Genomic DNA, 11,414 nt, shown 5'->3' with positions numbered 1-11,414 from the left:
ATTGGACTTCAATTGAAATCTAATTTAAAATCTAATTGGATTTAGACTTTTCAATTTTTATACTCAATAATTCACTTGGCACAAAATTAAAAATTAAATGAGACACATGACGCAAAATTAAGAATCCAATTTAAATCTAATTGGATTTTCTCTAAGTTTTGGCTATTAATATATACTAGTGTGTAGCCTTGTGCATATGAACGGGTATAATTAAAAACAATTACAATTAGAAGGTTTAAATTATACATTTTTTTAAAAGATGTTCAAAGTATACATGGCATTAGCTTACATTTTTTTTAAACCATACATTTCTAAAATTTGTAATGGTTTCTCATTATATATACTAGTATGTAGCCCCGTGCTACCGCACGGAAATAGATATATTATTAATCATGAGTTTATTCATGTTTAAAAGGCTCAGTTAAATCTAAATTCATATTATTAACCAAAAAATTTCATTAATAAAACTTAGCAGTATATATATTTTACACAGAAAGATGAACCTTGGTGACAATGTTTATCCAAAAGATCCCTTCACGCTTTTAAATCTTCAATCTCTATTGGTGATTGACATTTTCGTAGCTTAAAAAATTTAAAATTAAAAAAATAAATAAATAAATAAATAAACCCTTAGAGTTGTACTTATTTTGTAGTTTTACGATGAGTCATTTTGTAACATGATAGGAATTTGTGTGAAGAAAAAACCTCTGAAGTTTCATGGCTGATAAAAGAAATTCTCTCCAATCTCTTTTTATAAAGAGATTGGCTTGTGCGTGTTTTTATACATCCTTCATAGTTGTATTATCATAAAGCAAGTCTAATAGATTTAGATTGGTACTACCGATTCCCAAAGCATGAGTGTTTAATGTGTTATTAATTTCATCTCATTGGCTTCTGCACATGACAACAAAATTAAAAATAATTAGATTGTACACGTGTATAGTAAAATTGGACTCCAATTTCAGATTCTAATTGAACAATTGGAATGATAATATATGATAGTAACAACAATAGGAAAATTCAAATAAAATTTCGGATTAAATTGTAACAATTTGAATAAAAAATTACAGTAGAAAGACAGGGAAGTAACTTAACACCAACATTTAAAAATCAAATTGGACACATAGCACAAAATTAAACTACAATTAGAAATTAATTTGATTCAATTTGAATTCTAAAATTGAACTTCAACTTAATATAATATATATGATTATATTTTTGTCACTTTTAACAAATTAACTAAATCTTAATCCAGACACACTAAAAACTATTAAAAAATAAGAACTGATCATTGAGCTTGGAATCTTCTTAGAAGCACCAATGAAGCGCTAATGTATGAGAGTGTGAAGTAAGGAAGAGTGGGATTGAACATTGTGTTTGAACCCGGCCTTACTCTAAGAAATCTATAAGGAGAAGGAGAAGACAGTGTGTGGATCTAGTTAGTAGAGGTTGAGAGAGGAGGAGACATAGGGTAACGATATAGAATTAGGAGAAGATTATGTTTTACTTTTATAGTCTTTCTCGTTGGACTCCTTGGTTCTGGTTGTAGAATTAGAAGAGCTCTAGACTCTATTGAGATCACCCATAAAAGTGTGCAGGTGAGATATTCTTACTTAGGCTAATGAGTATTATTATTGTGGTTTTCTTGACTTCCGTGTTAAATATTAATGTATCATTTATTTGGGCACAAAAATTAGAAAATTTAGATAAGATACATGACACAAAATTGGAGTCCAATTTATAATCTCTATAAAAGTGTGCAGGTAAGATGTTCTTGCTTAGGCCAATGAGCATTATCATTGTGATTTTCTTGGCTTCCGTGTTAAATGTTAATACATCATTTATTTGGGCACAAAAATTAGAAAATTTAGATAAGATACGTGATACAAAATTGAAGTCAAATTTATAATCTAATTAAATTTTTTTTTTTTTTTGAGTTTTGGTTAGGACAAGTGGCTCAAAATTGAGAATCCAATTGAAATCTAATTGGATTTTCTCTCCGCTTCACCTATTATTATATATATAAATATGACTTATAATTTAATTGGTTTTAGACTCTTTGGTTTTTGCACTCAATAATTCACTTATCACAAAAATTAATAACTTAGATAGACACATGGCGAAAAATTAGACTCCAATTGAAATCCAATTTAAAATCTAATTGGATTTGGACTCTTCCATTTTTACACTAAATAATTCATTTTGCACAAAATTAAAAATTAAATGGGACACGTGATGCAAAATTGAGAATCCAATTAAAATCTAATTGGACTTTCTATGTAACACGTGCATACGTATAAATACATTTAAAATTAAATACAATTTTTATTATAAAAATATAAATAATTAGTCAATTTTTTTTTTAAAAGTAAACATAATTAGTCATATATTAAAATTCTTACCCAAATTTAATACTACTTATGATAATTTTTTTATAATTTTTAAAAAGATAGAATGTGTGCTGATCTTTGTTGTGTGATGATTTTTATTGAGTATATGAGATCAGTTTTTTTTTTTTTTTTTAAATGTATAGTTTATTAATATTAGATTTTTAGTATTTTGCACACATTAACTCACTTGACACAAAAATTAAAAAACTTAAGTGAATAATTATAGTGTGGTCTTCACATAAATTTAGACACATGGTGCAAAATTAGATTCTAATTTCAAATTCTAATTTAACTTTCTTTTGAGTTTTACCTCTCTCTCTCTCTCTCTCTCTCTCTCTCTATATATATATATATATATAATTTCGTTTATAGTTAAACAGATTGAAGCAGTTTAGTTTTTTTTTTTTTTTTTTAAATGTATAGTTTATTAATATTAGATTTTTAGTATTTTGCACACATTAACTCACTTGACACAAAAATTAAAAAACTTAAGTGAATAATTATAGTGTGGTCTTCACATAAATTTAGACACATGGTGCAAAATTAGATTCTAATTTCAAATTCTAATTTAACTTTCTTTTGAGTTTTACCTCTCTCTCTCTCTCTCTCTCTCTCTCTCTCTCTATATATATATATATATAATTTCGTTTATAGTTAAACAGATTGAAGCAGTTTAGGCTAAAAGCTTAAAGGCCAAGAATAAAAAGACAAAAAAATAGTATCTATCTATGTTGCCAAAGTTTATCTACATTGAAAGGTCAGTCTTCTAGCAGATATAATTATATACTTATAAATGTCTGTTTCTAACTTTCTATTTTTAAAGGATAAAACTTTGGTGCTTATATTATATAGAAATAATACTTTAAGCTGGAAATTCTTCTAGAAACAAACTTGTGTTTGCTTTCAAATTAAAATTACCTACTTTTTAATTTTGAAGCACTTATCACTTTGCCACCATTTTAGTCCATTTGCCGAACCTCTCACCTCAACCAGACACTATTTAATTAATTAATGAAGATCACAATGGAATGTTCTTTTCTTTTTCTTTTTTTCCTTTTCGGTAATTGTGAGTGGTGAGACCCAAGTCATGAAATTACAGCCATATATCTGTATGACTTGCACTTCCTTTCCCACTAGGGTCTTGTTTGGATGCATCCCTTTCATCCTCTAGAAGACGTATTTATTTGTTTTGTTCATTTGGGTTTTCTTCTTTTTCCTTTTGTCTTTTCTAATCTCTGGAAATTAATGAAAGACAATTCGTCTGGTATCTGTGAGGGAAACGAATCTGAGATTGAGAGAGGAGCACAGTCCACGCGCTACTTAATACTTGGAAAAAGATAGGGAAAAAATAAAAACACTTTGGGCCCACAATCTTAGTAGGATAATGATCCACGAAACGATTGACTTTAAAGTAGATTGAAATGATCTTGTTCTAACCTATTACGTGATAATTGAAAAGATTATTCATCTATAATTTTAGTCATATAATTTTTTTTTTTAAGGAACCATGACTTGTTTAAATAATATATGTGAATAGTTTTATAATTCGTCATGTAATAAGCTGAAAAAAATGAGTACTAAACTTGTCTAGACCTAAACTCTGTCCTAATGATCCTTTTTATTTCAAGTCTTCCATTCGTTTCTAAAAATTAAAAATAAATACCGTCTATTTTGTCCACTTTATTGTTATATGATTACAATTACATTTATGAAAGTCTATGATTTAAAATGTATCTTATCTCATTTAAAAGTCTAGAGTTTAACGTGTTCGAATGATAAAACTATGAGGGTTTTTTTTTTTTTTTTTTTGTGGTACTTTTCGATTTTATATAATCTATGCACCTTATATGCACATTATTAATGTATAATTTTAATTTAAAATAAAGGATATAAGAGAATTGCACACCAAAAAAAAAAGTGCAAATAAGAAATAACATTTTTCTTTCTTTCTCTTTTCCCCTATCAATAAACACCAAACTCTTTCCCGGAAAAAGAAAAGGGGAAAGTACAAAAAAAAAGAGGGTTGTGGAATTGAAAGGGATATTAAAAGAGTAAATAATTTGATGAATGATGATAGGAAAAGACTTTTCCTATTTCACAAAAAGAAGCAAAGCCGTGGTTCCCAGAACTTGGCAATTTTAGGCATCCTCTCTCTCTCAGAAACCTCAAGAGCAGAGGGTAGGCACCGCCGTACAAGTTCTAAACTGTTCATAACTTCATATGCTACACGTGAACAACGCTTTTAATCTCTTACGTAACCGCGTGGTTTTCTTCTGCTAATAAATTTGATAACCAAAAGTCAGTCTTGAAAACGACACGTGCCACCAGAAATAGTACTACATATGAAAAATTCTTGGGCACTACATATATGTTTTGTTAGATTTCTAACTGTGGGCCAAAGAATTATGAAACATACTAACCTTACTACATGTTAAGAGCAAATGGACCACTGTATACCGCATAAATGTTTTGTCAAATTTCTAACTGTGGGCCAAAGAATTATGCAACATATTAACCTCTACTACATGATAAGAGCAATAAGAGCAAGTAGACCACTGTATACCTTGGTGGCATAATAATCACCTTACAATTATAAGTGTTTGTATGGTATGCAAAGTAAAGACCGAGATTCAAATCTTTACGAAAAAAATTTATACATATATCCACTCAGATTATGCTAGAGTATTATTTTATATCATATCCATAAAAAATAAAAAATAAAAAAAGTACACATTTTTATTTGAGAGTATAGTGACGTGGTGCTCTCTCCTCTCACTTTCATGATAGACTCTCATGTCTTAAGTATCTAATAATTACTTAAGATAATTACTCAAGAAAACTTGCCCAGTACCAGGCCAAGTTAACCTCTGTAGTTCTCTACAGAATAATGATCACTGCAGACTAACCAAAACCCGTTCATTGACATTCAAAAATACTGATAAAAATATTTTTTTAGTAATTAACATTTAAATTGTTTAATAAAAATAATTATATATATTAGCATATAAACTAAATCTAAATGCTGTAAAAGAAGAAGAAAGTGATTTTATAGCCATATCAAACACCATTCAATCTCCTTCAACATCTCCAAATTCATACATCTGCAAATTCTGCACACATCAAACAGAGCGTATGACTTTAATTTAAATTATATTACACAAAAACAGCCACAGGAGAGTTGGTCAGATCCCTACTTATGCCACCTTTTAAGAAAGATCATGATGAGGGAGGAAGATGAAGCTGGCTTTTGCTACTTTGACTTGTGTTCTCTGGATCTTCCACTTATCCAACATTGAAATATCAGTTGCTAAGAACCTTTGCAACACCTGCAGTGAGAAACAGTCAAGACCTTCTCTGAAGCAGAGAACAGTAACAAATTCACAGGCATGTCACACGCATTCACACAAAACACAAACATGTCAAAGTTTCTTGCTTACCAGAAACAGAGCTTTTCCAGAAATTGTTCTAGTCAAAATTTTCATCGTCTTTAATGTACTTTTCTTGCACAGCAGCAACTGTAAACTTCTTTGTCAAGCAAAACTCATGCATTTCATTTCAAGTAACTAAAGATCAAAGATACTCCATGAAATAAAGACATTTGATAAGCCCATACATATCTTGCAAAATTGAAGAAATTCCTTCAGGGTCCTGTTTACCAAAATCAACATGCACAGGGAACCATCTCATATAAATGCTAAGTATTCAATACTGTGCTCGAAAGGAATTATTTTTTTAATTAAAAAAAAAGGCTAAGAAAAGAATAACAAAGCAGTATAATCACCGGATCAGAAAAGTTCACTATTATGTACTGCACACTGGTGGACATAAAGAAAATAATAGGTACACAATCTCTAATCCACCTACAACTAATGTAATCCTGAGACTTGAAAAATAAAATGGTTGTATATTGGAATTTGAGATGACTAATCTCCTAAATGTGAGAGAGAGAAAGATAATTTGATTGAAATTTCTGCTTGCCTCTTATTCATTCCTTGCTGCATTTAAATACACTCTTCTGATAACAATAACAACCAATTCAAGTAATTCAAACAGTTGTAACAATTGGCTGAATAAGATAACAACAATATCCTACTGATAACTAACCTAATCACCTAATCTCTCCGACACAATAGGAAGGATTTATTGATAACAATTCAAACGTATATTCAAATCTGAACAGCTAAACTAATTGATGAGGCCATGCTGCTGGAATTACTCAGCAGCAGAAACCTTATCTGCCATGTTGCCTTGGGACACACTGCTTGCACATTTGATTTGCAGTGTTGCACAAGGGTATTACATCTCACATGTATATGATGCAAGTCTCACATCCCATACAGCCAGTTCAAATATGGCATGCCTAACGGCCCTAATCACAAAAAAAAAGAGGAACAAACCTATGTTCTCCTATATGTCATTTCTAACTCATTATCGGTCAATTTGAGACCAAATACTTGACAACCAAACTCCTACTTGGAAAACATTGCATGAATAGTCTCTCACACTTCTTTTTGGTTATGTAGTTCAAAATACTCCTCAAAAGAAGGGTGGAAGTTATTTTCATAGTATTGCTACAGCTTGAAGATACCCACCACCTTAGCTGTTAAACCTTGAAGCCAACCAAGCTGCAAAATGATTTATAATTAAATAACACAGTTTGAAAGAATGCAGCTGAAAGATACTTTACAAATATGTCATAACACAAGTTATGAGATTTTGGCCAGTCACATTTTGTATAAAAACCAATTTTTAAGAGCAAATATGATATTATTATTATTATTTTTTGGCTAAAACTGAGCAAATATGATATTAAGAATCAAAAGAAGACAAGGATATCTGTAGTAATCCCAATCAAGAGGACCCACTGCAATCTTGCTAAATTCAACAGCACTTGCTTCTATGCCAGAAAAAATGTATCCATTGGTCTTGTCTATCAGCTTCACAAGATTCCCTACACTCTCTTTATCCTGAAAAGCAACATCTAACTAAGAACACCCCAAAAAAGAAAAAAGAAAAAGAAAAAGCAATTTCAAGAAGGAAAAACAGAGAGCTTGGCAGACCTGAATATCTAAGGTTGAAAAATTGACAAGACTGAAGTCTTCAATCACATCACATAGCTCCTTAGTGAGTTTCCTGGAATAAGATTCACAAACAACTTAATTATACAAATGTTAATTTCTGAACACACATTCAGAAATAATATATCAGCTTTCAAAAGGGCATAGACAAGCTACTGATTGTACTTAATTATCTTTCCATTTCTTATTAGCACCTCAATGGAAACACCAGAAAAGTCAGAAATTATTAATCAATTGTGTCTTGAATACCTTGACAATACCTTGTGTCATTATGTGACTAAATATTGACTCAAGTTGTATAAGAGGTATAATAAAAACTATAAAACTTTGACACCACCAAGAGAATCAAAACCAAAGGTCCATATCTTTAAGCTGATTTCAATCTAACTAGGCATTTAGGCAACATGAAAGCATTTATTTGGTTTTCTTTACGATGTACTGTATTGTGTCCAAGAAAGAGTAGATTTTAAATTTCTATCATGGCATCTAGTTAAACCACTTATTAATTTAACGACACCAAAAGTTAATGTGGAAAATGTTGTGATATTCAAGTGTGAGTGGTGTGGTTAGTTAAGTAGTGAAGTCCAACATTTGATACTAACGAGAAGATTGAGTAGTTAATGTCACATAACTGGGCCCAAACTCATAGGCTTAAGCTTTTGGGTTCAGACGTTCAGTAGTGTCCCTATATGTTATATTAACCTCTCAATTGGAGTTTCTCCAAGGTATTCTTTCCTAAAAAAAAAAAATACATGTATTCAACACATGAATTTCCCTTGATATGTAGCTTCTTTAGGATGCAATATCTTGTCCATCAATATAGCTATCTAATACAATAAAATGAAAATTTTGAGCCATTATCATACCTAGAACCAAAATATCCACCTATCAGTGCCAAATGATTCTTTTGATACATTTTGTTCTTTTATTTATTTATTATCATTTTTATGGTCTCTTAATACCAAAATTGTTGGAAGAGAATTCATATTAATGTAATGGCTTTCTTCAATAATAATGCAATATTTCCATAATTTTTCAAGTGTAACCAACATTTGCAAAAGTTCACTCTAACTATCAAAAGGGATTGATGAATGCAATAATTCAAAACATAGCTGGACCTTGGCTGTTGCAAATAGAACAAATGCTGACCAGTCAGATTGACCCCTAGCCCAAGCTAGTCTTTAAACCTAACTAATTGCCTTAGGATGACTGGTCATCATGGTTTCCATTTTCTATTTGTTACAAGTTTTTACATTATGATATGCCACTGGTAATGGGATTGAATTGCTGGTCAAAGAAACCCAAAAGAAAATGGAATAATCTAATCCTAAAGTTAAACCCCATCTAAAGCCAATAGGCAGTGCAATGATGGTAGGTGACAGCAAAAGTGCCATGAGAAGGCAGCACTTACATTAATTCAAGAGATGTGAAAACATATTAGGTGCCCTGTAAAAAATATTGAAACACCTTCTCAGTAGCATTATATCATTTGATATTAGAGGAACCTTACATACTAGATGTTAACTGATACATTCTAAGTCCAAAGTTTTAGTATTTGCACCGCTGTCATAATTCTATAAATATGCTAGATATGTTAGCAGGAATGACTGCTATATTCACTACAGTATGGCATTAAATGGAAAGGAAATACAAGCACTAAACAATTGGAACAATTGCAACATACTAATGAAGAAAACAAATTGGAAATTTTTAACGATGACACCCAAGTATGATTCAATATAGTGTGCATACATTAAAAATCAAAGACTAATTTATACAAATTGCATAATGAATTCTACCCTAAATCATACCTGTATTTGGCAGAGCGAGGATCCTGATCAAGATGGTGTTGTAAATAAGATAAATCTTCCACATCGGTATAAAAATCAAGATTGAAAGCTGCAGCACGCCAAAAAGTAACAATTAATAAAGCACAACCAACACTTTTATGATCATAGCATATATTTCACGCTTAATGTCAAAATAAGAAAAGCTATAACCATACCTAGCTTTCCATAGTTCTCAATTAAATCAATCTTGGATAAGACATTAATGTGTGGGAGTTCTAGATGTAGCATGGTTGACAAAGTGAGAAGCAATGCGCTAACATACTTCCCAGGGTCACTGCAAAGATGGGCATCAACTAAATGAACTGCAGTCAGCTGCATAAAATGAAGAATCCAATAAGATTTCTATAATTGAATATTGACACACAAGAAGATGAGTTTAATTCAGCTGTTCAGGGTCCTGAAAGATACCAAATATCATATAAACGTAGAAGACATAATCATACCCTAAGATTCAGTTTCTTTATGAGTTTCATGATGACTGTCTTGGCATTGGAGTGAAGAAAAAATAGTTCAACCTGGCCGGGAAAATCAAAGAGAAGATAGTGATCTGCAAAGTTAATACCATCATTAAGCAGCATTGCATCACAACATTTTATTATAGTTCAGTAGACCAACTTAAAAAAATTGAAAGCATGTAAATGAAAGTTCAAAAAAAAAAAAAAGGAGAGAGAAAGACTCCAATTTCTAGAGACTACAAAGCTTGAAATTATACAAAAAATATAAGAAAGTAAAAAGTTATCATTTATAGAGCCTATAAAATTAAAAATTTTGAAGTAAAGGCACAGTATACAAACCTTTGAGGAGGGGTTCCAATTTTGATTGCAGCCAATCAATATTTTTCTCCAGATAATCCATACAGTACACAAGGCCTATTTGAGCATAACAAAATAAACTTCAGGAACTGCATGACTAATACAGCAGATAAGTGACAAGCATGTTGAACAAGAGCACACACCTAAGTACCACCACTTGGTTAGTCAAAACTCATAGAACTCTTAAAGAGACTACAAACCATATAACCTATTCAAAAAATGAATTTTTAAATTTTCTTTTGGTGGGTAATGTTGGAGAAGATGTGGACACGAGAAGGGTAAACATTTTTCTGGATCCTTGGTACACTGCCTGTGCACTTTGGTTCCTTGTATTAATTTCTTTTTTTTCAATGAAGTTTTATTACTTATCAAAAAAAGAAAGGTAAACATTATGTACATTTCCATTTTCAAAGGTGCCTTCGAATGCTAAATGCAGTAGCTAACTATTCTTCTTCTCTTAATAGAACGATAAGTTACACACACAAAAACCCGGTAAGTTTTTGAACCCACCTAGTTGATAAGCATTACACTCATCGGACGCAAATTAACAAGGACGCACACACAAGCTCACCTCCATTCGGACCAAGAGAATGCTCTGTCATTACATCACTTAGTTTTATAAGATCCTCAATGTTCACAGCGCATTCGTACCTATATAATTTCGTAAAGGAAACTTTATCTCAACACACTACAACCAAAACAACAAACACTATAAACCCATATATAAATAAAGTGGAAAAGGATACGGCAAAGAGTCATTAGCAGGATCCAAATTGATAATAGCAACCTTCCTGTGCAATCCAACAACAAAAGAACATCACATTAATATCATACCATTATTATTTCCGCATAGAAGAAGAAACATATAAACTCAAGCCCTTAATATTGCCTTAAAACTGTATAACTTGAAAGAAAAGCTTGTAGATGTTACAGGTTTAAGTATATAATTTTTAATTTTTTCCAGCTAACTAAGAATAAGTTTACAAATTCGGGTCCAACGAAATAAAAAGGGAAAAAAGAAAAGAGACCTTCCGATAAGTTTGAGGAACTGAGACATGCCGTTGCAGTAAGTGGTTTTCCCTGATCCTGGTGGACCAATCACCACCTGCCCAAACACCATCTCTCTCTCTCTCTCTTTCTTAAATAAAAAAGAAAATTATTCGAATCGATGAAAGAAAATGTTCAAAATTTGGGTTTTAGGGTTCATACGAGAGGGATTCAGGGTTTTAGGATAATGGGTCAAAAGCCAAAAATTACAAAACCAAATACAACATTCTAGTGTTT

The 11,414-nt window shown here is 31.2% G+C and overlaps 1 protein-coding gene across 2 annotated transcripts; it reads right to left on the bottom strand.

Moving 5' to 3' along the window:
* Positions 1-5,413: 5,413 nt before the first annotated feature.
* Positions 5,414-11,403, bottom strand: LOC112020580 (GPN-loop GTPase QQT1). Of its 2 annotated transcripts, XR_010626827.1 has the most exons (12): positions 11,159-11,403; positions 10,877-10,921; positions 10,702-10,781; positions 10,113-10,187; positions 9,762-9,865; positions 9,474-9,630; positions 9,280-9,367; positions 7,451-7,523; positions 7,227-7,357; positions 5,828-5,907; positions 5,585-5,716; positions 5,414-5,500 (listed from the first exon to the last, which is right to left on the bottom strand). XR_010626827.1 is itself a non-coding variant. In XM_024053133.2 (11 exons), the coding sequence occupies exons 1-10, from the start codon at positions 11,248-11,250 to the stop codon at positions 5,856-5,858; spliced, it is 897 nt and encodes a 298-aa protein (XP_023908901.2). In that variant the 5' UTR covers positions 11,251-11,403; the 3' UTR covers positions 5,414-5,716; positions 5,828-5,855. The 2 variants fall into 2 exon arrangements, 1 of the variants encoding a protein (XP_023908901.2); XM_024053133.2 differs by having other exon boundaries at positions 5,414-5,716.
* Positions 11,404-11,414: the final 11 nt, after the last annotated feature.

The sequence above is a fragment of the Quercus suber genome, unplaced genomic scaffold (genome assembly GCF_002906115.3).
Source record: "Quercus suber isolate HL8 unplaced genomic scaffold, Cork oak 2.0 scaffold_877, whole genome shotgun sequence".
NCBI lineage: Eukaryota > Viridiplantae > Streptophyta > Magnoliopsida > Fagales > Fagaceae > Quercus > Quercus suber.
Note: the sequence above shows the minus strand (reverse complement) of the source record. Positions and strands in the feature narration are given on the sequence as shown.

Bases quoted from the DNA above. Each gene is read 5' to 3' on its own strand.
- LOC112020580 (XM_024053133.2), bottom strand. From the start codon at position 11,250: ATGGTGTTTGGGCAGGTGGTGATTGGTCCACCAGGATCAGGGAAAACC. The intron at 9,866-10,112 runs GTTTGTATACTG...TTAACTTTGCAG, and splicing joins ATTGGAACCCCTCCTCAAAG to ATCACTATCTTCTCTTTGAT. The intron at 5,908-7,226 runs ATATCCTTGTCT...AAAGAAGTTTAC, and splicing joins CTTGATTGGGATTACTACAG to AGTTGCTGCTGTGCAAGAAA.